The following is a 27,547-nucleotide window of genomic DNA, read 5'->3' as shown; positions in this document are numbered from 1 at the left end:
AAGGCCCCCATTACTTGGAAGTGTCCAATGGTAAAGCAACCCACCCGCTTGTCCGCTTTTTATGTAAGTCTGTTGATCTCGTGCTGCGGCTTTGGCCGGTCAAAGCCCTTACAGATAGCTCATCTGCCGATGGGACGGCCGCTTTCGCCCTGACCCGCCGCCCAAAGCGCCGCCCACGTGGGCCAGGCTGACACTTAGACCGGATTCGTAGGCGGTCTGGGTCTGGGATCGGGTCTCGTTGTTCACCAGCGAGCAGCTGGGCAGTGAGTGGCAGTACCGGCGCAGCTGCTGCTTGAAGGCCGCCGTGGTCAACGTGTAGAGCACCGGATTGAGGGCCGAGTTCACGGGCAGTACAAGTACTGCCAGCCAGGCATACAGATCGGGCGAGATCTCACATCCTAAGAAGAGAAGACCATATTAGTATAGCAAAATAAATAAATAAGAAAAACATTTTTTTTGGAGAGAAGTGGGGTTTTCTGTTCCTTACCTGAGAGGGCAGCCACTTTAACCACAATTATGGGCAGCCAGCAGGCGCAATCGGTGGTCACAATGATAGCAAAGCTAAAATATAACATAAAATAATAATTATTCACAAATAAGAAGGAATGGATTCAAACCGCTCATTACTGTTGAAAAATAGTTACTTTTTTAAAAACGATCTGATTTGTATAAAAATTTATTTTAGTATTGCCCAAATATTATAACTCTACTGTAAATTATTTAAACAAGCAGTTATATCCCTGCAGGTGATTTAATTTAAATAAAAAACATTTGGTTTTTTTGATTTAACAATATATCGAATACAATCTGGTTATAATTCCTATTAGTATAACGTTTGGAATCGGACTCTACTTTCGCAGTTTAAGTCTTAAAAAATAAACCGTATTTAAATTATTTTAAAATTTAATTCTAGTTTTGAATCTGTTAGAGAAAATCCAAAGCGTACAAATACTATATTTAAGAAATTTTCCAAACTTACCGAGTGGCTACCACGTTCTCTCGACCGCTGTGAGTGCTCCTCATTCCGCCACCTGAATCCCGTATCGCCTGCAACATCCTTATGTAGGAAAACAGAATAAAAACCAATGACAATGTATTGACGAAGATGAACAGTAGCGCCGAATACTCCCAGCCCTGTGAATATAGTTTTCAATCTAGTAATTAATCGCCATGGTCCCCAGGGATAGTCACCTTCGCATAGGGATCGTGGATATGCAGCGATAAGCAGACACCATTGTTGCCGTAAAAGTGATTCCCAAAGTAAGGATTGGGCAGAAGTGGAGCAGCAGCCAATCCGAAACTAATGCCCCACAAGAGTAACAGGCGCAGGATAATTCTACGGGTAACAATGAAGTACTTAAAAAACCATAGTCAAACCTTTTTACGAGATGTAGTTTTTGTTTGGTACAAAAATATTTGTTAGATAAATACAATTGTGTGCTTTGACAAGTCAACAACATCAGTCTTCGGCTCTTATGATTTATAAAAAAGATATTAAAATAATTCAAAAATCAAGTCATTTGAATAATAATAGAGCAGAGAAGTGAAAAATTATTATTTAGTCGTGACAGAGAGTAGTTTTTGATAGTTAAGAAAATTTTTTAATGAAATTAAACCATCAATACTTTTAACAATAAAGGGTTTGATAATAAATACAAATTTGTTTGTTTCTTTACAACAGCCATAAATAACTACTAAAATGATTTAAAGCCTTTATTAGTTAGTAAGTTCTTTGTGCTTTAATGTAAGTTTTTCTTTTTGGTGTATGGCATTTTCCAATTTAACTTTCCTTTCCAATTAACTTACCGAACTTTTTCCGTATCTCGGGGCTTGAGCGGCCTTGTCACAGACATCAGACGATCCCAGGTGACCAGTGTTAGCAGCAGCGTCGACGACTGGCAGCTAAAGGTGCTGAGGAAGCCTACACGACGGATACATAATTCACATTAGCATCCCATTGTGGAAAAGGGTGAATGGGGGACAGCTACGCACCTGCGAAGGCACAGACTCCGCTGTGGCGCCAGGCCTCCTCGTATTTAATGTACTCGCCGCGGAAGCTAATGTCCGCACAGGCAATCAACGTCAGGTAAATGCCCATGAGGAAGTCACTGGCGGCCAAATGACGCAGGTACAGCGAGTGCTCCACATTGCTCCGCGACTTGTAGAAGTAGCGCCCGAGCAGGACCAATAGGTTGCCCACCACGGCAATTGAGGCCATCACCCAAACACTGCCATAAAGAAATCAATAATATTTTAATGACTAAAAATCATTTTGACCATGATTTAAATTTTATATTTATAAAAAAATGTTTATGAAATATTCTAATTTATTTCATGATTTTATTTGATTAACCGTGGGTCTGATTTTCCCTTTGTATATAAAAAGGTCCTAACGATTTAAAAATATTAATAAAAATATATATAATGGCCAGCAGCGGGGTTTGAACTCGTGCTTTTGACACCAGAAAAAAAGATACCCTACGCTCCAGTATATTTTGCCGTATATTTTATTATTATTTTTATATTATATTTATTTATATTAAAAAGAGAAGTAGAAATATGTGATTAGATAGTGTTGCAATTCTTAAAATAAAATTTTTTTAATTATTTTTTATTCTAATATATTTTAAAAATTGTATCCCAAATTCTTTTAGATATTTACTTTTTTTTTGTTTTGTGTGTGTGTGAAAAAATAGGGGAAATCACATTTAACCTTGACTTGGACAATTGTCGTTATGCCGCTAACCATAAATTCGGGCAATTAAAGAAAATTTAAGTCTTCCCTGCGGGGCAACACTTTAGCACGCCCTGTTGTTGTGTTTGACCTTTGTGTTTGTGGTTCGCACAATTGCCAATTGCCAATTGCCAGGGTGTCTCATTATTGCAATTCTGCTGACCGGGGAGGTGTGACCATGGATGCTCGAGTGGAGCGACGAGACTTGGGCACAAAGCAGAAAGCACAAAGCACGAAGCACAAAGCACGGTGGCAACATCAGCATTCACAGAAGTAGGAACAGCTGAAGCGAGTGCTGACTCTAATTCAATGACAATTATAGACACTGCCATGATGCTTATGCTTGGAGGTAGAGCGCCCTGTAATTTATGCCAGTGCCACTGTGGTGTTCCGCTTCCCATTCATTGCCAACACTCGGGGTTTGATGATGATTGACCATCTCTGGGTTTGACCTAATGTCGACCCAAGACACGGCCTGGGTAGTTGCCAATTTCAATAAATGCATATTAAATGCAGCTCCTTCTCTGGGCACCAAAGGTTATCCTCTATAATAAGGTTGAAGAAAATATAAACAAAAATAAAAGGCAAAAAGGTCTGACGTCAAGGAAAATAAACCTTAATTTTAAGTTTTTTGTGGCCGTAAAAAATGTATAAAAGGTGGCGAAAGGAGGATAATTTCGCTGAGTGACGCAGGTTAAGAATTATCTCACACCTTAAACCATAATAATAAAGTGCCTGGGTCATCCAAGCTTAAAGATATACAAAATTGTAAGTTATATTGACCAGAAGCTCAATAATAAAGCACACAGTTTTAAGCACACTCAGGAAATTCGAAATTTTGTTTTTCTTTTCGCAAAATAAATCGAGGTCACCCAATCAAACGAAGCGAAGGTTATTTCTGGCTCTGGCTTCCTTCGCCGGCAGCAACAACGCATTAACGTTGTAAATTTAAGAAAAATATCCCTGGTGCAAGGCAGCCACTTTCTCCTAGTTCCATCCGTGCACCAGTACCCGTATGCCAGTAAATGGATGCTGGGACTCCAGGTGGCTAATAAATGCGGAGACTAGCCTGAGAGCAACGGAAAGGAGCCAGCCGGAAAAACTGGAGCCACGCCAACGACTTGAAAACCAAAAGTATTTAATTTTTATGAAAACGTCAACTTAGAATAATGAAATAATGTACTAAGCACAAAAGTAAATTCTCGCTGGCACCGGCATCCTTCTAGTCTTGTATCCTTGGATCCCAGCATCCTTCTTTGTTTGTCTGTGTATGTTTGCAGGGAAAACCAGGAGATGGAAATGCGGATGTAGATGAAGACGGCGGCATGCAGAGTGTGTGGTAAATGTGTAAAAGGCAAACAAACAAACAAACCGACAAGGAAGGAACGTAATTTTCATTTTGCACAGGAACTCATCCTAGACGACGAACAGGCGATGGCTGGCAGCCAGATAATCGCTCAGCAGACTTGATGGCAAGTGACTGCCGGTTGCCAGTTGCCAGTTTTCAGTTCCGAGTTCTCTGTTTGCAACTACCAGTTACCATTTACCAGTTCCCCGTTCCCAGTTGTTGATGTGTCTACTTATTTGTCTTGCCAAGTAGCTACTTGGCTAAAATACCAAATACGCAGGCAAATTCAATGTTTAGCCAGCGAGTCTAGCCACATCTAAAGGCCCGATTTTGGGGTGTTGAGTCATTGGGCCAAGAAACTCGAACAGCGGGTAATTGACGCCCAACGAGGGGCCAAGTATTAAATGAACATGAAATTAAATTTCTCAGTTCTCTCACAGATTAATTTTAAAATAAATACCTGACACTATCTATTATTTAATGTGAGATAAATAAGAAGGGCCGTATTGACTGGCATTTGCCTAATGCTCTGTTCTGAATGAGCTTTAATTTGTGCATAGAATGCAAACGCGCTCCTGCACTCTGTAATTTGACTTGTAGGCAAGGCAATGCAGTTGCAACGTTCCGATTGCGGACAATCTCGGCAGACTTCGAGGGCCATAATGACAATGATTTAATTGCAGTCTAATGAATGCGATTTGCACACAGCGACTGTTGCTACCCAAAAGTTCTCGACTTTACTGAGGAGCTTCTTGCACGGGCACTTAGCTTGATTAAATCGAACTTATTTTATGTACGGGGCTTAGCACTCACCTGCCTCGCAGTATCTGATTGTCCAGGAGATGCAGCTTGCTGCTGATGCCATCGCCATGGGGATCACATACGCGCACATTCATGGCGGCGCTACACAAATGGAACCACGAGAAGTAACTGCCGACGACAGAGCAAGATGGGTGGTGGGTCATAACCATTACAATTTTCGTGGATTTTTTCGGGGCGCTGCTGCTTGTTGTACTCACATATAATCCAGGCTGCTCAGGTTCTTTAGCACCCGCGGATCGAGGGTCTGGAAGCGATTGCCCGTTAGCAGCAGGGAGCTCAAATTCTCCAGGCAGGCGAAGGCGTCCAGGTCGAATCCCTCGATGCGGTTCTCGTTCAAGTGCCTACAAAAAAAAGGTGCAAATCGGAGAAAATGGTGAGCTTGAGATGGTTTTAACACAACAGAGCCAGCGCATAAAAGCCAAGCATTGGTTCTATTTTATTTTTTGCTTATTTGCATTCAAGATTGGTCGAGGAAGCGAAAAAAGCTTAGGTTCAGGCAACGTTCGGGCTCAAAGTTTCATCATTAAAGTTGGGACACCGATGCCGATGCCGTGGCACGTATCCATCCGTTTCTCTGATGTTTTTCTTGAATATATCTTTGATTTTTGCTCTGCATGCAAATCATTCCAACGACCTCCTCAATATGCATTACATGATGGCCAATGCTGGAATGTGGGGTGGCTCGGTCCAAAACTAGTGGTAAGTTTTGAGTATAATGAAAAACTGTCAGCTTTTCTTGCTTGGCATTCCTCGGTCTTGAGCCGACATGGCCCCAGCCCACACAGCATTATTGACAAATTAAATTCCTCGCCCAGAGCGAAACTTAAAAGGCAATAAATCCAAATGACACTTTATGCCATAGTCAAATCCCCCCTTTGACACTTTCTCTCCACTTTCGCTCTGGATCAGAAAAATCAGGAATCAGAGGTCCCGAAGTCCTCTGGCCACGGGTTTTATGGAAGCTGGAAGCCGTGCAGAAGGAAAAATCCATCAGAGGTCAAAGAAGTGACACTTGTTTGTTCGATGACCTGTAATTATGACTCGCCTGTGGGTATATTCGAATTTGGGTCCAGCAGTGATTCGTTGATTATTGTTTGAATATAACAATTTTAACCGAGATTGATATATTAATAGATTTGCTATAAATCTCCCTTGAGTTTTCATTTGTCCTATAACATAAGAATATCCCCAAATATTTATAGTTTAAAATAAAATAACAAAAAAAAATGTTGTTCTTTTTTTTAGCACAGCTGAGTTGATAGTTTTCACAAAGAAAAGTTTATAACTTTAAGAGGGTGTTTCAAAGTTTATCTTAAAACTCTATACAACTTACAATCCTTGTAGATTGCTGAGATTGCAGAAGGTTTCATCTCGTATGTGGGATAATCGATTTCCAGCCAGAAATCTGCAATCGGCAATGGATTGATATATTTAAAGAGGTACCCGTATTTTTTCCACTTCCTATCAACGACTATCAACTCACAAGTAGCGAAGGCGTGGAAAGGGAAATGCGTTGGCGCCAATGTCCTCGATCTGGTTGTGAGCCAAGGACAAAGTGTGCAGGTTAAGCAGGGTTCTCGGAAACCTTTCCGCATCCAGTCGCTTTAAGTGATTCTCATTGAGATAGCTGCAAATAAAAACTATGTTAGTATTTATAAAACAAGAAATTGTTTAATAGAGGTACTCACAGCACTTCCAAGTTCGGTAGATTGGCAAACACCTCAGCTTCAAAGTTCCCAATGCGATTACCGCGCAGGTCCCTTAAACAAATATATATTTATACATATATCTCATTAAGGTCTGCTACGCGTTTTCAGATATTTTCACAGACACTCACAGCTCCTGCAGATGCTGTAGATTCCGAAAATTACTCCGTTTCAGGCTGTGCAGGTGGTTGCGTGCCAAAATTCTGATTCCCCATCCCATCGAAAGTGTGTGAAAAATAAAAAGATAAAAAATCTCATTTTAATGCTGAAGAGTTGGCAACAAAAGCCGCTGCAATTGCATCCACCAGCTAGTGAAAAGTCGGCTCATATATCTCGATTTTAATTAGCCATTAAGCGCACGTAACAAACAGCACCCACAATAGTGTCCCAGAAATACAATTCGCCTAGCCAAATTCCACTGTCAACCGGACGGGGCAAAGTTTCAGGCCAATGCCAAGTGCAGCTGGTCTTCCGTATTCAGTGGCGCCGGACACGGAGTACGGAACTCCTCTACAATCCCCTGCAATCCACCATCCGCCGCAAAAGTGTATCTGAGTTGTTTATGTGCTTCTGTGTGCGCCGGCAGTGTTTGTCTATTTTGCAGTGCATGCCAACGGGTATGATGAATGGCAAATGAATTGGCAATGAAGCTTTGATAATATTTATCAGGTCGGAGATAAAGGGGGCTTATACTGCAGAAGAAATCTTACACTGATTCCGAATTTATTGAAAAGTCTAACACCAAGCTATAAAAGCTAAGTACGTAGGGGAACATATTACGTCAATTTTGATTTTCCAAGAGTTACAATTTTTCAATTCTTTCGTTTTGAGCATAAACAAAATCGTCTTGTTCTTCTACCATATCAATTTTAAAAGGAAAATTTTTTAATTTTATTATACAAAAATGTATAAATTGATTTTCTAAAAAAGTATCAGATCGTTTTTTTGGCTAATATCATCTTGATATTTATCATATCTTATAAACTCACAACTATCTTATCTTTTAAACTATTAATATCAAGCAATTGAATACATATGTAATGGCGGGTGCTATATAGTTAATAACTACAACTTGCACTTATTATTTCAAGACTTAAAACTCTTTTAAGGTACAAATTAATTAGTAATTTTCTTAATACCAAATCAAGAGCGTATCATAGCCGGTATGTTGACCCTGATTCGGCCTTTACAGCTTGCCCTTTTGCCAGTTTTCGTTGTTATTGTACTTTTTGGACTGTGGGGTGGGAGGTGGTAGGTGGGAGAAGTGGGCGTGGGCGTTGAGCTTCTCTTCGAGAAAATGCACAAAACAAGCCGAAAACTTTTTACCGTCTGTGCTAATATTTTTATGCTCCGAGGCCGCGAGGCGAAAAGTGAGGAATATCAAGGAAAGTGTGGAAAATGGGGCAAAGGAAATGGGGCAAAGGGAAAGCGGAAATGGGAAATGGGAAAAGCGGTACAACAATGAGGCAAGAATGCGGTGCGACATTGTCTGTCGATTGGGCCGCCGCAGGTGTTGGCGTTGCCTTTAAACCGGCAACAATGGGCCCTTTTTATAAGCCAACAAAGGCTGACAGCAATGATTGTGATTAGCATCGGCTACTGTGTGTAACATACATATTTGTGTGTGTCTGTGGGCCAAATCTCATATGAGACCCCCGATATAATCGACTCTCTACGGTTATTGGCAATTACTGGATTTTTGGCATTTAGCACCTCGGGCTGGCCAAAAATAATGGCTTTTTATCGCTGCATATCTCTTTTCGCCCTTTGGAATTCATGAAATGCATTTGTGTTGGGTGGCCAATATTGTGCACTGCAAAATTACGAAAATTTAAACCAAGTTGGATGCTATTTTTTTCCTTATTTGATTTATGTTTTTTTAGCATCCATAGACAATCGTTTTGCAATTGTATGTACTTTTTATTACATTATTTTTAATAATACGAATGTCCGGTAATGCAAATGGATTAAATAAATAACAAAGGCACTAATGCAGGGCTAAAATGTGAACTACAATCGATGTTATATGTTAAAGCAAACTTGCTTATATGTATAAAACATAACTTTAAATTTAATTAATACAGTTATTTTTGTCAGCTTGCACTTGGCGCACATAAAATCAGCTAATATTCATGAGCCAACCGGAAATCGATCGTAAATAGGATAAATAGGATAAATAGGATAAATAGGGAATAGCGCATAACTGGCGTTAATGAAAATCGACTGAACCGATGGCCGATACTTACAGAATCCTCAATTGATTGCCCTCGGGGAAGAAGTGTTCTGGCAGATGCGGTAGTTTATTATCGTCCATATAACTGAAAGGACAACGCGAACATAAGTTGGCGGGGGGGAAATATTAAAGAACAGAAAATGAGGTGGAGCAACAAAATAAAAAAGGAAAAACTGTTAAGTGCACATAAATAATGAGACTTAATTATGAGTTATTGTTGGGAGTGGGTTGGCCCTCATACGGATGGGATACGGATACTCACAGGGTCCTCAGAGGGTTGTCCGCCAGGCGATCGAATGCATGCGAGGCTATCTCGCGAATCGAGCAGAACTTCAGCACTCTGCGGCGGCAAACGAAAAACCAAAAACAAAATCAGGCGACTCGAGTGAATAAAACGCAATAAATATGAGATTCAATTGTAAACTTTTCACTATGGGGGCCTGCTGAAAAGTTCCCATAGCCATATAGCCTGCCATAACTTTTCACACCCGGCCACGCCCCTATCCAACATCCCCAAGGCTAAGATATGGATAATAATGCGCTTTGTTTTTCTCGTGTCATTGTTTTCGCCCCAAAACTTCGGGCCCCATTTGCAAGAGCAAATACGGGGCCAACAAGTCAGACTTGCTGCCTTGAATTTCGTCTTCATTAGGAGCCAGTGGACTCTTACTTTATGCGATGACTTAATTTACAATTTATTTCAAAATTCAAAAATACAAAAATTGGTTTTTGTATTAAACCCTAGGAAGTGATGGTCAAAAGTTGGTGTGTCATCCATCGTTGAATTCCAATAAATAAATATAAATTTTCATAAAATAAGTTGTAACTAACCGATATGCTGATTTTCACCAAAAAATGATGACAATTATAAAATTTCTACAAGAAATGTAATTTTTACAATAAAAAAACGCTTCAAAAGGTCATTATTTAAATAGTAGTTGTGGCTTTTCAAATTTGCAGTAATAAAACCATCAATGGCAAAGTACCCAGTCATTCTGGCTTTAAGATGTATTTGAACTCGAATTTGGTTTCCGTTAGGCAGGAATAATGGACCAATAAATTTGTATATTTCCTCTGTTTATGTTTGGCATCTAGTTTTTATGGCTAAATGCGGAATAAACCTGTTGACAGAAATGTCAACCTATTTATAGAAATAATTGTCTCCTCCATTCTTTTCTTGGAATTGGCTAGAGGAGCAATAAGAACCACGACTCGCCCACACTCCAAAAAGGAAGTCGAGAATGTGAAAAAAAGTTTATGCCTCTGGGCTGATACAAACATTGTTTTCCTCGTTAAAAATTCATTGTCATGAAATCTGGCCACGAAATCGTGGAAAGATAAATGTATGCAATTGAATGACTTGCTGAAAATATCCCTGGGATATACGCGTAGTGGAAAGGAAGGCAGTTTAACTATATCCATGTTGCAGCGAGGGTCCTTTGTCTTTTGCCTGGTTCGCCCCTCGTCCCAAAGGATTTCGCATATTGGAAACTCGAGAAATCGCAAGCAACTAAACTCCGCTCTTGGAAAACTTTCGGATTTAAATTCGAGCTGAGATTGGTTAAAACTTTAACAGAAGCAGGAAACTTGGGAAACCATTTGTACACAGACAGAAAAGAGTTAACCCTAATAACGGTAGCTGGAATAACGTTCCGGCATAAAAATCATATTAATTAAGCATTAATACTAAACTGAGCCCATTGAACTTAAATAAATACTCCCTATATTTGCAACTATTTTTATGTTATAACTATTATTCTATTTTTATATCAATATGTACAAAAGTAGCCTCTAAAATGCATACAAAATTATTTAATATTATTAACAATTAACAAATAAATTTTACAAAAAAAAAAAACAACAATCATTCGGTTGGTAATTTAATGATGAATTCGCAGATATATGACATTCCATCTTTTGACCATTTCTTACAAAGGTTTTGATAAAAAAAACCTATTTTTAGGTGCTTTTCTGGGTTTTTGGAGATTTGTCAAATACAAAATTCCTAAAGCGTCCTTTTGTTGTAACTTGGCCAAAATTAGAGGTAGAGCCATAAGAGTGACTGTTTTGGACAGCTGGCAACCTATACTACCCATCTAAAATCGGTTTAGAGCCATTTATTTGGTTTTAATAAGAAAAACCGATTTTTCAAAATAGATTTGTGAAAAATTACTGTTATGACCAATTTATGCATTTTTGATAAGGGGGGTACATCATCATTTTTTGCGATAACTTGAAAATCTGAAAAATTTTTAACTGAGAATGCCATTTGATTGGCAATTCAATGACGAATTCGCCGATGCATGGCATTTTACCTGGTGACCATTTTTTCCCAAGGTTTTCATACAAAAACTGATATTTTAGGTGCTTTTTTTTGGGTTTTTGGAGATTTGACAAATAAAAAAAATCCTAAAGAAAAGAAATCCTAAAATTAGAGGGAGAGTCATAAGAGTGACTGTTTTGGACAGCTGGCAACCTATACTACCCATCTAAAATCGGCCTTGAGCAATTAATTTGGTTTTAATAAGAAAAGCCGATTTTTCAAAATAGTTTTTTGAAAAATTACCGTTATGACCAATTTTTGCATTTTTGATAAGGGGGTACATCATCATTTTTTGCGAATTTTTGAAAATCTGAAAAATTTTTAACTGAGAACGCCATTTGATTGACAATTTAATGACGAATTCGTCGATGTATGATATTCCACCTATACTACCCATCTAAAATCGGTTTAGAGCAACTTATTTGGTTTTAATATGAAAAATCGATTTTTCAAAATAGGGTTCTGAAAAATTAACTTTATGACCAATTTTTGCATTTTTGATAAGGGGGTACATCATCATTTTTTGCGAATTTTTGAAAATCTGAAAAATTTTTAACTGTGAATGCCATTCGATTGGAAATTTTATTACGAATTCAACGGTGTATGACATTCCACATTTTGACCATTATTTTCCAGGGTTTTGACACAAAAACCAAGTTTTTAATGTGTTTTTTGGGATTTTTGGCGATTTTTTCAAACAAAATTATTTCTGAAGAGTCTTTTTGTTGTAACTTTGCCAAAATGAGACCCAAAGTCAAAAAAGTTGCTATTTTGAACAGCTGGCAACCTATGCCATCCAACCCATTATTTCCCAGGGTTTTGACACAAAAACCAAGTTTTTAATGTATTCTTTGTGTTTTTGGAGATTTTTCAAGCAAAATTATTTCTAAAGAGGATTTTTGTTGTAACTTTGCCAAAATAAGGCCCAAAGTCAAAAGAAATGCTATTTTGAACAGCTGACAACCTATACCATCCATCCCTGATCGATTGAAAACCATTTTGAAAAATTAATTTAAGTCCAAATTTCTTACTTTTTTGTAAGGGGGTACATCATCATTTTTTGCAGAAATTTGAAAATCTGAAAAAGTTTTAACTGTGAACGCCATTCGATTGGAAATTTTATTACGAATTCAACGGTGTATGACATTCCACATTTTGACCATTATTTTCCAGGGTTTTGACACAAAAACCAAGTTTTTAATGTGTTTTTTGGGATTTTTGGCGGTTTTTCAAACAAAATTATTTCTGAAGAGTCTTTTTGTTGTAACTTTGCCAAAATGAGACCCAAAGTCAAAAAAGTTGCTATTTTGAACAGCTGGCAACCTATGCCATCCATCCCTGATCGATTGAAAACAATTAATTTAGTTTTGACAATAAAACCGAATTTTGAAAAACGTTTTGTAAAAAATTTATTTATGTCCAAAATTCTGACTTTTTTGTAAGGGGGTAAATCATCATTTTTTGCCGAAATTTGAAAATCTGGAAAAATTTTAACTGTGAATGCCATTCGATTGGAAATTTTATTACGAATTCAACGGTGTATGACATTCCACATTTTGACCATTATTTTCCAGGGTTTTGACACAAAAACCAAGTTTTTAATGTGTTTTTTGGGATTTTTGGCGATTTTTCAAACAAAATTATTTCTGAAGAGTCTTTTTGTTGTAACTTTGCCAAAATGAGACCCAAAGTCAAAAAAGTTGCTATTTTGAACAGCTGGCAACCTATGCCATCCAACCCATTATTTCCCAGGGTTTTGACACAAAAACCAAGTTTTTAATGTATTTTTTGTGTTTTTGGAGATTTTTCAAGCAAAATTATTTCTAAAGAGTCTTTTTGTTGTAACTTTGCCAAAATAAGGCCCAAAGTCAAAAGAAATGCTATTTTGAACAGCTGACAACCTATACCATCCATCCCTGATCGATTGAAAACCATTTTGAAAAATTAATTTAAGTCCAAATTTCTTACTTTTTTGTAAGGGGGTACATCATCATTTTTTGCGATAATTTGAAAATCTGAAAAATTTTTAACTGAGAATGCCATTTGATTGGCAATTTAATGACGAATTCGCCGATGTATGGCATTTCACCTGGTTACCATTTTTTCCCAAGGTTTTGATACAAAAACCGATATTTTAGGTTTTTTTTTTTGAGTTTTTGGAGATTTGACAAATAAAAAAATCCTAAACCGGCCTTTTGTTGTAACTTGGCCAAAGTTAGAGTTTAACTGTGAATGCCATTCGATTGGAAATTTTATTACGAATTCAACGGTGTATGACATTCCACATTTTGACCATTATTTTCCAGGGTTTTGACACAAAAACCAAGTTTTTAATGTGTTTTTTGGGATTTTTGGCGATTTTTCAAACAAAATTATTTCTGAAGAGTCTTTTTGTTGTAACTTTGCCAAAATGAGACCCAAAGTCAAAAAAGTTGCTATTTTGAACAGCTGGCAACCTATGCCATCCAACCCATTATTTCCCAGGGTTTTGACACAAAAACCAAGTTTTTAATGTATTCTTTGTGTTTTTGGAGATTTTTCAAGCAAAATTATTTCTAAAGAGGATTTTTGTTGTAACTTTGCCAAAATAAGGCCCAAAGTCAAAAGAAATGCTATTTTGAACAGCTGACAACCTATACCATCCATCCCTGATCGATTGAAAACCATTTTGAAAAATTAATTTAAGTCCAAATTTCTTACTTTTTTGTAAGGGGGTACATCATCATTTTTTGCAGAAATTTGAAAATCTGAAAAAGTTTTAACTGTGAACGCCATTCGATTGGAAATTTTATTACGAATTCAACGGTGTATGACATTCCACATTTTGACCATTATTTTCCAGGGTTTTGACACAAAAACCAAGTTTTTAATGTGTTTTTTGGGATTTTTGGCGGTTTTTCAAACAAAATTATTTCTGAAGAGTCTTTTTGTTGTAACTTTGCCAAAATGAGACCCAAAGTCAAAAAAGTTGCTATTTTGAACAGCTGGCAACCTATGCCATCCATCCCTGATCGATTGAAAACAATTAATTTAGTTTTGACAATAAAACCGAATTTTGAAAAACGTTTTGTAAAAAATTTATTTATGTCCAAAATTCTGACTTTTTTGTAAGGGGGTAAATCATCATTTTTTGCCGAAATTTGAAAATCTGGAAAAATTTTAACTGTGAATGCCATTCGATTGGAAATTTTATTACGAATTCAACGGTGTATGACATTCCACATTTTGACCATTATTTTCCAGGGTTTTGACACAAAAACCAAGTTTTTAATGTGTTTTTTGGGATTTTTGGCGATTTTTTCAAACAAAATTATTTCTGAAGAGTCTTTTTGTTGTAACTTTGCCAAAATGAGACCCAAAGTCAAAAAAGTTGCTATTTTGAACAGCTGGCAACCTATGCCATCCAACCCATTATTTCCCAGGGTTTTGACACAAAAACCAAGTTTTTAATGTATTTTTTGTGTTTTTGGAGATTTTTCAAGCAAAATTATTTCTAAAGAGTCTTTTTGTTGTAACTTTGCCAAAATAAGGCCCAAAGTCAAAAGAAATGCTATTTTGAACAGCTGACAACCTATACCATCCATCCCTGATCGATTGAAAACCATTTTGAAAAATTAATTTAAGTCCAAATTTCTTACTTTTTTGTAAGGGGGTACATCATCATTTTTTGCGATAATTTGAAAATCTGAAAAATTTTTAACTGAGAATGCCATTTGATTGGCAATTTAATGACGAATTCGCCGATGTATGGCATTTCACCTGGTTACCATTTTTTCCCAAGGTTTTGATACAAAAACCGATATTTTAGGTTTTTTTTTTTGAGTTTTTGGAGATTTGACAAATAAAAAAATCCTAAACCGGCCTTTTGTTGTAACTTGGCCAAAGTTAGAGGTAGAGCCATAAGAGTGACTGTTTTGGACAGCTGGCAACCTATACTACCCATCTAATTCGGCTTAGAGCCATTTATTTGGTTTTAATAAGAAAAACCGATTTTTCAAAATAGTTTTTTCAAAAATTAACGTTATGACCAATTTTTGCATTTTTGATAAGGGGGTACATCATCATTTTGAGTTTCGGGGACTTAAATTTCTGTTCATGTACCAGAAACTCCCTCTCGTTGCTTAAATTTATAGCCAGATCGTACGTGTGCGTACGGAACACAAGGAATCTCTTCGAGCACCGTGAATGTCCATCTCCAGACGACTTGCTACTGGCGACTGGGGATGCGACAAGCAGCAAGAGCACGACTGTCTCTATCTGATTTAAGCCGGGCCAATGGAATGTACACATAAACATCGAGGGACCAAGAGGCATCCTGGCTTATCTTTCCGGTTGTCTAGTTTGTGTGTAATTTGTATGTACGCCAGCGTGTGATGATAGTGACACCACAACGACGACTACTTAAAGGCACCATTAAGGACACAGCATGTCGCTAATATTCAATGCGGTCTGGTCTGGACAGGAAAGGACCGGACCGCACTGGTCTGGTCTGTTATGTTAGCTTATGTCCTGGCTTTCGTCCCTAAAAATTGAACATCACCCATCACATGCAACCGCTGCAGTCAAAGTCAGCTGCTTGCATTTTCGTTTTAATTAAGAACACAAAGGACAGTGAATATTTCCTCGTTTATTTTGGTGGAAGAGAAAGGGGAATCTTTATCAAACACCCAAGAAACCCACTCAAGGTAAAACTATTTATTTAATACTCAAAATATTAAGCAAATACTTGTAGGCTGATTTAATTAAAACTAAAAAATATAATTTATCCAGATACAGACTTGTTTAAATAATCTGTTGTCAAACTATAAATAAATAAATAAATTTTTAAAATTATATTATTTGTATTATTTGTCTTCAATAAATCTTTCATACTCAACAGTAACAATTTATGTGAGAATTTTTTTATTTCTATTTTTTTTTTTTTGGTGTAGAATATCTACTTACAAGCTCTCCACGTTTGGAAGTTCACTGAAGAAGGCCTCATGAATGATCTCAAAATTGTTGCCCGTTAGATCGCTTTAAATCATGTAAGAAATAAACTTAAATATTTATACAATTTTTGAAATTTTAAGAAATTGCAGTTTCCACAACTTCAAATTATTATCAATTAGCTAAAAGTAGTTTTGTATATTGGCAAATGGTTAAGAGTAATAATATTAAACATTAAGTATACGTAATACAGTACATACAGCGTTGCCAAATCGTTCTGTGGTAGTCGTCCTGGTATAATGGTTAGTTGTTGAAATCGGCAAAGAATTTCATCACCTCGACATGGACAGCTGAAATTATCGTTGGGCCACACTGAAAGAAATGCAAAGTTCAAAGTGGTTCGCTTTTATTTATGCATCATTTCCATTTTAACTGTTAACTGTTTTACACAATCAATTTGTCGTCTACCCTTCGTGTCTTTTTAATATTATTTTTATTAAATATATAAATATATCGATCTAAAAGCGCATTCGATCCCATTGTTGAGGTTATTGCAAAAACAATATGAGTATGAAATATGTATTGTTTTGGTTTTTTTGTGCAAGTGTGAATCTTTAAGCTTAACCTTTTTATTTGTAAACTGAACTTAATTATTATTATAATTCATAATCTGATAATTTGCTCGTTTTTCAATGTGTATATCGTACAAAGGTGTATAACACTTAGTTCTTACAGCACTCGCCAATCCGGAGGTTGTCGTGTCTCCCGAAGGGCTGTTTCCTGTACAGGTGATCCCAGTACTTGGCGTCCACCTCGTTCACGCAGTTCATCTCGTCCGAGCCGTCGTCGCAGTCAACGCTGCCGTCGCAATTGGCCCGCTGGGGCACACACTGTGCCGTGGTGTTGCAGTGGAAGTAGCCCCCAGGACACTTGTCGCCGGAATCGGGAGCCAGGATTACAGATTCGATGGCATCGCCCACGCCCAGCAGCGAAATAGCCTCGCGAACTGCCGCTTCCGACTCTTGGGCGGCCACCATATCCATTTCCACTTCCGTTTCCGGTTTTGTTCCGATCCCAGTTCGCGTTGTTTCTGTTGCCATCCCTGCCACTCCTTCGGCTCCTTCAGCCACCGTCAAAGCGAGTGCGAGCAGGATTGACAAAGCCATAGTGATGGACGGGCGATCTGGAAAAGGTCAATAAAGATATCGATGACTGGTTGTTATCAATAAATCAATTAATAAATCATGTAAATGTGTATTTTAATTTCCATTGAAATTTCTATACTAACGTTTTAAGTATTGCCAGTACCACTAAAAAGAAATCATCAAAAATTAAAGCAATCTATTAATGAAATTTTAATGTATTTCTTTTGGCTTATTTATTGTTATTTACAAAGCTTGCATTATTTTTTGGTCCCACCCGAACCAACTTAAAAACATAATCATAAAAATAGCATTCAGGAAGTAATTGGAATTTAAACATACAAAATAAGAATGTAGAGATCCCAGAACATATTTCGTTAAACTTATGGCCAAAGGGAATCCACAAACGTAAGAGAATTCCAACGCGTCAGAACAAACAGATGTTCTTGCTCTTGGCCTATATGGCTCCATAAATTTCTTTAGCAAATGGGGGCCGAAATATTTGTTTAACCAATTAAATGGGTTAATTAGCATCCGATTAGCAGAACAGCGAGATGAGATGAGCACGTTTTGGCCTGCTCATTGATGCCTTGCTTGATAAACTCAACACGCTAATGGATGTATGAGATATATATCTATGGCGTATATACCAAAAGTGTATGTGGTGGACCACCCCCTAAACCCAACTCCTCTTCCCTTGAGGCTGTTGTCAGTGCATTTATCATTTTTAACGATTACACTTAATGCGACGCAATTTCCAGCGCCCACATGGAATCGCAATCGATTGTGATATACTAAGTACATATGTGGATGGGCAGAATATTCGATATCTGAAGTTGGAAATTGTAGATTGTAAACTGTAGATTGCAAATATGTAAAATGTGTAATAAAATTGTTTGTAATAAAAATTACGCACAGTACATTTGTGGCCCAATGGCGATGAAATGGCCCGTGAATTCCCCCTTTGCCGACTGGCAGGACACTTTTCTTTTTTTGCCCACAAGCCCCTTTAAATATAATCCATATCCAGGGAATACTGGCGTATTTGTTGGGCTTTCGATAAGGCATCATCCACATCATCAGCATGACTCGTTGACTTTCTGATGGACACCAACGAAAGAGGAAAAAGAACTTGCACAAAAAGTGTAATTATAATGCGAAAACGGAAAAGGTAAACAAATGCAGATCAAATTAAATCGAACCGTGAATATAGCGTGCTCAAAAGAGGAAAAGAACTGACGAACTTTGTTTACTCCATGGTAAACGAAAAAAATGACCAAAAAACAAATAAAAGTATTCCTATTAAAAGGGTGTAAATAATAAATGTACATGCATGCATTGGAGAAAATATTTTATTTTTAAATATTTTTTAAAATAATATTTACTTTGATACATCAAAGACCAATCTTTTTATTACAATTTCTGGAACTATAATATATTTATTCAATGTAAGTATTTTAGGTCCACGTAAGTAATAACAAAATTGTTTAAAAACCAAAATATTTTGTTTATATATTTTTATTATTGTTGACATTGCAAAGGATTTGTGGCATATCTAAAAAATCGAAGTAGGAATTTTGATACTAAAAATACAGAGTTTTTTTGTAATTTATAATGTCATATAAAATAAAACATAAATATAGCACATAGCAATTTTTAAAAACTAATAGAAATAAGAAAAACTTAAAAAGGGTAACTGATTTAAAGTTTTAAACCTTTTAATATCTAAAAAAATAAAGTTAGAATTAAATATTTAAATATTCTAATATCTAGAAAAATAAAGTTAGAAACGTTTATGTGTACAACGCAATAATAATAGAACTCAGCGTTGGGGCTGACTTGCTCTTAACAAAAGGGGCATAAAAGGGCTTTTCATAATTTGCTTAAAAAACATATTTGTAGATCAACAAATGGAAAGTTCCTGGCAGTCGAAAACATATGGCCTGTCCCCCTGGATTCCCGGATAAACAAGGATGCGGATGGGCGATGTCATTGCAGGTCATAACTCAGGCGGCGGAGAGGACAACGGATTGCAATTACGGATGGAGACGCAGAACCAGGAGAACCAGGAAAGCCAGGAGAAGGGCCATTGCCATGCAATGAAAATGGAAATGGAAATGATGAAAAGGGTATGCGACTCCATAAAATTGTAATTAAGCGCGGCAGCCGAGGCGGGGATCCAAAAGCAAGGACAAGGACAAGGACATTGCGCATTTGACACGTGTTGCTAATGTGAATGGTGATGGGGCTGGGAATTGGAATAGGATAGCTAGAGACATCAGCCTCCCATGCAATCCACTTCCACTTCCCCCGCAAAACCCGACGAATGCCGATGGCGTATCAACGTTTTGTCAACACATTTGCGGCAAATTGAAATGTTTGATGTGTGCGGCTTGGACCCGTCTGGCTACTGCCATGATTGATGAGCCAGATCCAGATCCCCAGCATGGGGCATCCCCTTGTCCCCCTTTTTCCCAACATCTTGAATGCATCCAGGGGCAGCTGAGGCACCTATGGTTCCTATCAGAAAAGATACTTTTACAACTCTGTAGCTCATAAATTCTCATTGGGCCAATCAAATAGGGTGCACACCCATCGATCCAGGAATTTACACTGAACCAAAAAGCATAGCATGGAATATCCCTCATAATTCCTCTGCAAAAACTTGAAACAAACTTGTCAAGGGGAATTATTTTGGAGAGGGTTAAAGCTTAAATTTCCCAATAGCAAACATTCTTCAAATTGAAAACCTTGCACACAAGCAACGAGTATAAAAACTAAATTTGTAAAAATGTTATAACAAAACTAATTTTCTTCCCACTTTACAAGCACACCCAAACACTTTATACGACCACCCTCAAAATTGACTCGGATTTGTTTACCCAGTCTGACCCTTGAACCGCCCCCCACACCTTTTCTGACCTTTATTGGCCTAGTATTGGACGAAAAAAGCCTCAAGTGGTAAAAGTTCCAAGACATTTGGGTTGGGGCAGCAATTAAAACAAACGAAAACCTAATAGGAACTCACGAAAATAGAAGTCAATTGTGTTCAACGGGTAAGTAAACAAATTGTCTGCAGTTCGATGTCCCCTGTCCGCTGTCCATTATTCGAGATTCTCGCTGTCCGTTTTTAATGTCCGCCAATCAATAACTATTAGGTCATCTTATGAATCAGAGTTCATAATACCTCATACCTAATAATAGTATTAAGATACTTGAAAAACCAAAAGATAATACCTTGCTCAAGGCAATATATTTATTTATCAGTTATTAATTAGCACTAAAAATGTAAAAAACAAATTCTAACTAAAAAACGAGTACACAACATATATAAATAGGTACAGGTAAATGTTTTGTTTAATGTTTTTTATCCTCACTCTTAAACGATTGGCATCTGATTTATCTGCAAACAAACTGTGCTGGGCCAGCATACTAAATGGATTCGGAATAGGAACAAGGGGATCTCTGTCCATTACGACATGTACTAAAAACAGCTGAGAAATTCCAAAAGTTTTATTCACTCCTGGCCATTCGACTGTTTAGATTCAAACGGATGAATTCCGAGTTCGATTTTCGGTATTGGGATGGAATTTTTATACTCACCGAGAAGAGTTTTTCGGCTAACAACAAAGTTGTAAACAAGAATCCGACTGGGCGGGCCCCAAAAAACAAGAGGAACGGAAAAAAAATAAAAGACTTATAAAAACAAAAGCCAATGATAAACAGAAAAGGCTGCTAAAGTGCCCATTTGCAATGGGTTAAACTATATATCTATATATAAACACCGACTAAATCGTGCAAATATCTGACGGAGTTTTATTTTTAAAGAATCGGCGGAAGAGGCCAAACAAAGGCACTTGGGTAATTGTTAAACCATCTCATTCAAGGGATTCATTTGGGCGAACCACTTAATTACTCGATGGAAATTAATCATTTCATCGCTTTTTCAGATATATGTATACATAGCTTTTTCCCCCGCTCAAAAGATCTAATGATTAGGAATGGTGGGTGGTATTTGTATTTGTCAATAGCGTAGTTCGGCTGTTTGAACTGCCGCTGACAGAAGCCGCAAGAGGCCCAAGAACAAATGGAAATAAATGCGTTGCGAAATGGTTAATGTTCATGCGTTTGCTTCTGATGGGTCAGAGGTCATGTGACACACAGACAGGGACAGTCCTGGCGAAATTAAGCGGTTTCTGGGCTGCCTTGTGGTGCACTGAGAGAAAATTGTATTGTTTTGTGCCATTAGAAATTTTGGAATTTATTTGTTATATACTTAAAAGCTAAATAAATTTTGTAGCTTCAAAATAAGGTGTTCAAAATGTTTTATAAAAATGTATTTAAAGCGCACAAGTAATGGCTAATCCTTAAGAAATTTTTGGCATTTTACAATTTTATTACGTGTATATTTTCTCTGTACACTTCTCCGATTTGCCTTTCGTTTTCTTTATCTGTCTCAGTTAGGCTTCAATCAGGGAATTACGCTAGCCCTTTTTCATTTTACCACTTGGCAGGGTCAGAGGTCACATCACTCACACTCACACTCACACTCACGTCAACACATATGTAAATACCGTTGTTTTATCTCGTATTCCTATTTGTTTTACCAAAAAAAAAACCCCTGTCTGATTTCTGTCCCTTTTTTGACCTAGAAAAAAGAGAGTAAAAAAGCTACGCATAATATTAATTAGATGCCCATTTTTTTCACTAAGTGTATTCCCTAGTGAACTTTCATTTTGATTTATGCTTTAGTTTTGTTGTAGTCTTAAGAATATTAGAATGAATTTGTTTTAAAATTTATTTAAAAAATTAAAAATAAAAAGCAAATAGTTTAAATTTATAGTTTTATTCGGAAAATAAAATCTACACATATAGACCACTTCCGCAGATACCAAATTCCGCGAGAATGGAGGAGGACCATTATATGATTCTGGGATTGAGCCAAAGCGCCACCGCGGAGGAGATCGCAAAGGCCTACAAGCGGATGGCCCTCATCTATCATCCGGATAAGAACAACCATCCCCGGACGGAGGAGTATTTCAAGAAGATCAGAGCCGCGTTCGAGGTTCTGTCCGATTCGGAGAGTAGGGCGCAATATGACCGAAGTTTGAAAAGGACGTCGACGCTTAGGAGTAGTGATGTAAGGCCTGCCGGAACCCATCCCCGTCAGCAAACCGATCAGGTGGGATCCCCCGATTTATTTCCCACACTATGTGCGGTGGGCGGAGTTTTGGTGGGACTCTTTATGGGATATAATGTCTTCAGGGCATTCAACGGATCAAATTCTGGGAACAAATAGGTGCAACACACATCCAAACACTGAAATTATTGGCATAGACATTTTGATGTACATATCTAAATTAATTACAAATAATTCGAAATTTATTAATATAAAAATAGCTAAATTAAATACAAATTTATTCAAAACTAAGTATATTATTTTTAAAACTAAAGGTTACTTACAAATGTATTCAAAACTATGTACATATGTATATTATACTATGAAGGTGTTATTCAAAACTATGAATATTGTTTTTAGAATGGAAGGTTTTCTTGTAAAATATAAATCAATATTAACCAGCCCCATTGGAATTAACTTTATCAATTTATTTCTCTTTAACAATCTTAGACACAAACGTATATTCAAAGCAATTACATGCCAAAATATGTATACTTTATTAGTATCAAAATTTTAAATTTATTATGATATATAATTCATATAAATATTTCAATAGTCAACTATAGCCTTATACCAATTTAAAATATTCTCTTTATTTTATTGTAGCTTTTTGTCAAATATTGTTTTTAAATAAATTAAACATTTCCTGGAGCCAACGAGTAGGGACTACATTATGCTGAATCTCAGATAAAACGACTGTTGAGCGGACAAGCTCCGAATATATGATTCAAGTTGGCAAACAAGTTTTAAAAGTTATTTTGTGCGAAAAGTTGTCGAATGGCAGGGAAAACTTATTGAATGGCGACTTAACTTAATTCTCTTCGATGGTTCATTGATACTTGGTTTATTTAGGAAATTAATTTATTTGCCAAGTTATATTCGAAAGAAAAGCTAGCTAGAGAAATATGTTAATTAAACTATAGTAGTTATTTAGTCTAGAGCTGGCTTGATGAAATACTCAAACTAATGGATAATTGGGCATTGAATAATTTCTCTCGATTTAATCCAAATAAATCCAATAAAACAGAACCCAACTCTTATCGAATTCCATTCTATTTTCTTTGAAGCTTAAATGTGTTCTCACTTCATTAGCAAGCTGCGTATTTTGGCAGGACCTCTGATCCCTGGGAATTACATTTTGACACCCATAAGAGCAGGAAATCGCATCATTCGCACTTCAATCAAACAAATGCCCCTCCCACGGGCAATCACTTTACTTTCGGGGACTCCCCGCCCTCCTTTATTTTTTTTTTGTTGTTGTTTTTGGCAATCACTCAGACCTTTTCACATGTCCGATTTGGATGCGGGACAAGATGCTCCTATTATCGCCTTAACGGCTGAACACTCAAATTCCCAGTTCCGGGTGAAACCCTAATGAGGCATAACCTTTATGGCGGGCACTGTCATCATGGCCCCTGCCACGGACAATTCAATTTTGCGACGCCTTCGACAAAAAAAACACCACAAAATTATATGGATTACTTGATCAACTTATAAGCTCCACTGGATCTGGATCTGGATCCATGCCCCGAAACCCGATACCAATAGCTGGCCTTCAATTCATTGGCCCTCTGGCATCGATTAGCGTCCGCCGGATAAAGATATGGATATGGATATGGAATGGATACGGACGGGGTTACGAGAATGGGAATGGGGATGCCCACACAGATGCTGGCAAATATTCGGACACTCGAAAAAACAAATAAGCTAGCTCGAACCTAAAACTTAAATACTTAAATATGTTGGGTTTTTTAAAACTCACTTCTAGAATGCTTCATTAAATCACAATGCTATATTCATTTCATTCTCCAAAGACGAAAGCATAGTTTTTTCGGTGCAGTTGAAATCCCTCTAACTAAAGGTTTAGGTATTTTACTAGAGATTTAAAATTCTTTAACTTTGCTATACATTTTTACACATTTACAAATGATAGAGCTCGACAAAGTTTTAAAAAGCTGGTTAAATTTTAGATCTGTTGCTGTTGTTGAGTTGCAATTTCACCTTAAAAAATACAAGCCTAAAAACCGAAATTATTGTATCGCTTTGTCTTGAAGATGGAACATTAACAAGGCCAACAAGCTACCAAACTTGAAATTCCGTAAAAAATGTTTTTTAAAAACCTTATAAATTGAAATACTTATTAAATATTTTATAAATTCTTTTAAACATGCTGATCTTTTGCTTTAAATTCAAAAATTTGTCTGCATTTTCTGAACTGCTTTAATTTATTAGTAGAAGAATAGGTTTTTTTAAATGTAATAAATACTTAAAGCCTGCTTGAAATGGGCTTTCAAAAATTGAAAATATATTTGTTTGAGTGTGGGGCTAGATGTTAATGGATCCGCTGAAGAGCACCCACTCGCGGACCGGCTGAAATTGTATAACCCCTGCCCATAAATAAAGATTGCTGGCCGTATTCAAATTACCTAAAAGCGAAATATCGGAGTTGGGTGTGAATGGTGAAATGGTGAAATGGTGGGAGTTTACTTCAGCCTCCAGCTCCGAGCAGATATTGCCATATTTTCGGGTTGAACTTGGCCGCCGGCGACATGTTCTTAAGTGGAAAATCGCTGGACCGGTTTCCACTTACGTTTCACATATTCCCGTAGTGTTTTTGTTTTTGTGCGACTTGGGGTCTTGGAAAATCGGAGAAAATGGGGGCGGAAAAATGGAGTAAGTGGGCGGCAGCATCGCACATTGTTCTCTTTTTTCTATTTGTTGGGTGCCTGAGTTACAATTTGTTTTTTCCGCTTCTCCGGCAATTGTCAGGTTTTTTTCGCCAGCTTAAGCTCAGTTACTAGGATTAAGTTTTACGAAAGGTATACAGCGTTTTGGTGTAATATGTATAATTAAGATTGGGCCGTTTGCTAACTGGAATTTCGCAATTTTTTCTTTCCATTTATATCATGATTCCTTTGACGCAAAAGAAATGTTTAACTTTCGTATATAGATAAGTATTCAAACAATAATGGGAGAAGTCATGGCGAAATAATTTTTGTCGTTTCTCTAAAGCCTAATAAATTATTTTTTATGGAAAAACCAATCATTTTACCTTTACATTTCTGGATAGGTACTTTGGTAGTTAAATAAAGGTTGTAAGCAACAATATAAAACTGTGTTTTAAATTCAATTAAAAATGTACCCAATGATACTAAAACCTTTTAGAAATAGTTATCCTAAACATTCAGCTATTAATTTAAGTACCCTTATAATGGGGTATTATGCTGAAAAATATTTCCAACAGTAAAACAGCAAAAACCTTACTAAATACGCTCACTGAGTAATCTTGCTACTAAGCTGGATATAAATACCAAATACCTAATAATTACCCAAAGCAGCTTATGCGAATAGTTTTTGCACAAGGATTTAATATTCAATTCCAGGGGGGAAAAAAGGAGACAATCTGCGCCACATAATTGACACATTCCACTTGTTTTTCCATCGGTATTCAAAGGTGCGGTTTGGGAGTGGGGGTATTCCCGTTGCCATGGTGCTATATGCTATCCGTTATGGTGCTATATGCTATATAGTCTAGCTTGTCGGATTTGTCTAAGCTGCCAAAGCAGTTACAACTAATAACAGAACTTTTGGGCATCAAACGTTGTCGGGTCAGCACCCATTTTTCTGGCCGCAGGAACCACAAGGATCCAGCCCCACCCAGACCACCCTAAACCATCCTAAACCATGTTAAACCACCCAGAGCCGGCACTATCAGCACCCACCTCACCGGAACTCACCCTTGGCCCAGCCATTGGCAATTCATTCGGGCCCATAAATCTAAACGGCACCACGCACTTACACTTAATGACATTTTATTACAAAAATTTAACACGGACCCATCGACACAGATAGAAATAGATATTGCCGGCGGTGCTGGGGAGCTGAAGCGAAAATTCAGTCATTGAGGCGCCGGCTCCATTTTAATAACATAAATTAATATGCAAATTGGAACAGAATTTTAATTGAAAATCGGTTTGGTAAAAATACATTTTGGTACATTTTCGAACTGCCAAACCGTATCCATGTCAATCATTGAAATTTTGATTGGATTCCGTAATTTGTTTGGCATAAACCAAATTCTTGGCTTACTTTGAATATATAATGGAACCCTTAATATGGCTAAATTTTTGTGTTGGGTGAAACAATCTTTACATTTTAATATTTTTCTACAAAAATGTTTAATACTATGAAATTTGGGGTTATTATATTTTGTTTTGCTTTGTTAAAAAAAAAAAAAACTTTTATAAATCAAATTTTTAAATTTAACTTTTTGTTTGTATCAAAATCTGTTTAATTTTTTGTGATATTATAACGATACTAATTTATCTTATTTCGACGTTTGTTTTTTATTTACGTTGTTAACTTTTTGGGTAAACCAAATTTTTTTGTATTAAAAGTCATACATATGTTTTTTTTAACCATAAAGTTTTCTAATATAGGCTCAAAAATCTCTAATTATTTATAATCAAAATCCAATTAGAGATTTTATAAGGTATTTATTTATTTAGCGTCAATACTTAATATAACTTGTTTGCAAAGTATTATCTGTATGTTTGTTGAAGTATTTTAATTCTAAGAAATTCCGCCTTTTGTTCTCGTTGTCTAGTATATATTTCTTAAATCACACATTTTATTTAGAAATCTTAATATTGCTCTTGGAATTCCCTATTTATCCCACCGCATGATCTAAAAATCCCCGACACTCGCATCTCTCCAGATGGCCAGTATCGTGGCCGGGTTTGTTATTTCGATTCGCGTTAAACTGCCACACAAACATTGCGGATAAAGTAGATAAAAACATATACTCATTGGAAATCTGGCATCTGTAACTGCATCGATAAATATACAAGACGGAGAGGCATAGAAAACCAAAAAAACCAAAAAGGAAATTGTTTATTTTTCCGGGACGTACGCATGATCACTATTGACATCCAGGGAGTTCTCCTCTCTGCCACCGTTTTAATCGGGCAATAAACAATAATTAATTATAGCACAGAAAGAAAAAAATAGAACTTCGCCGCACTTCGATGTGAGATCGTTCCGGGGATCCGATCCGAGAATATAGATGTATTTATATAGATCCACTGGACATGGCCGAGCCGAAACGATTTTTGGTCCGCAGCACCGCGCG

At 36.9% G+C, this 27,547-nt stretch overlaps 2 protein-coding genes across 5 annotated transcripts; one reads left to right on the top strand and one right to left on the bottom strand.

Moving 5' to 3' along the window:
* Positions 1–76: 76 nt before the first annotated feature.
* Positions 77–27,547, bottom strand: LOC128265073 (G-protein coupled receptor GRL101). 4 transcript variants are annotated; one of them, XM_053000878.1, is made up of 19 exons: positions 27,440–27,547; positions 17,384–17,405; positions 16,829–17,278; positions 16,356–16,467; positions 16,111–16,182; positions 9,106–9,183; positions 8,857–8,928; positions 6,742–6,813; positions 6,593–6,664; positions 6,388–6,531; positions 6,238–6,309; positions 5,102–5,245; positions 4,896–5,012; positions 1,993–2,228; positions 1,807–1,921; positions 1,192–1,336; positions 980–1,134; positions 488–561; positions 77–398 (listed from the first exon to the last, which is right to left on the bottom strand). In XM_053000878.1, exons 3-19 carry the CDS (start codon positions 17,259–17,261, stop codon positions 109–111), a joined length of 2,403 nt encoding a protein of 800 aa, XP_052856838.1. In that variant the 5' UTR covers positions 17,262–17,278; positions 17,384–17,405; positions 27,440–27,547; the 3' UTR covers positions 77–108. The 4 variants fall into 4 exon arrangements, with proteins under 4 accessions (XP_052856838.1, XP_052856837.1, XP_052856839.1 ...); XM_053000877.1 differs by lacking the exon at positions 17,384–17,405 and having other exon boundaries at positions 27,329–27,547; XM_053000879.1 differs by lacking the exon at positions 17,384–17,405.
* LOC128265079 (chaperone protein DnaJ) lies at positions 22,076–22,764 on the top strand. The gene has a single exon (XM_053000888.1). The coding sequence runs from the start codon at positions 22,144–22,146 to the stop codon at positions 22,534–22,536; it is 393 nt and encodes a 130-aa protein (XP_052856848.1). The 5' UTR covers positions 22,076–22,143; the 3' UTR covers positions 22,537–22,764.

The sequence above is a fragment of the Drosophila gunungcola genome, unplaced genomic scaffold (genome assembly GCF_025200985.1).
Source record: "Drosophila gunungcola strain Sukarami unplaced genomic scaffold, Dgunungcola_SK_2 000091F, whole genome shotgun sequence".
NCBI lineage: Eukaryota > Metazoa > Arthropoda > Insecta > Diptera > Drosophilidae > Drosophila > Drosophila gunungcola.
Note: the sequence above shows the minus strand (reverse complement) of the source record. Positions and strands in the feature narration are given on the sequence as shown.

Coding starts and splice junctions, on each gene's coding strand:
- LOC128265073 (XM_053000877.1), bottom strand. Junction 9,184..16,110: donor CTTCCAAACGTGGAGAGCTT/GTAAGTAGATAT, acceptor TTGCCGCCGCAG/AGTGCTGAAGTTCTGCTCGA. Junction 5,246..6,237: donor CTCAGCAATCTACAAGGATT/GTAAGTTGTATA, acceptor TTTTTTTTGTAG/GCACTTGAACGAGAACCGCA.
- LOC128265079 (XM_053000888.1), top strand. CDS start 22,144: ATGGAGGAGGACCATTATATGATTCTGGGATTGAGCCAAAGCGCCACC.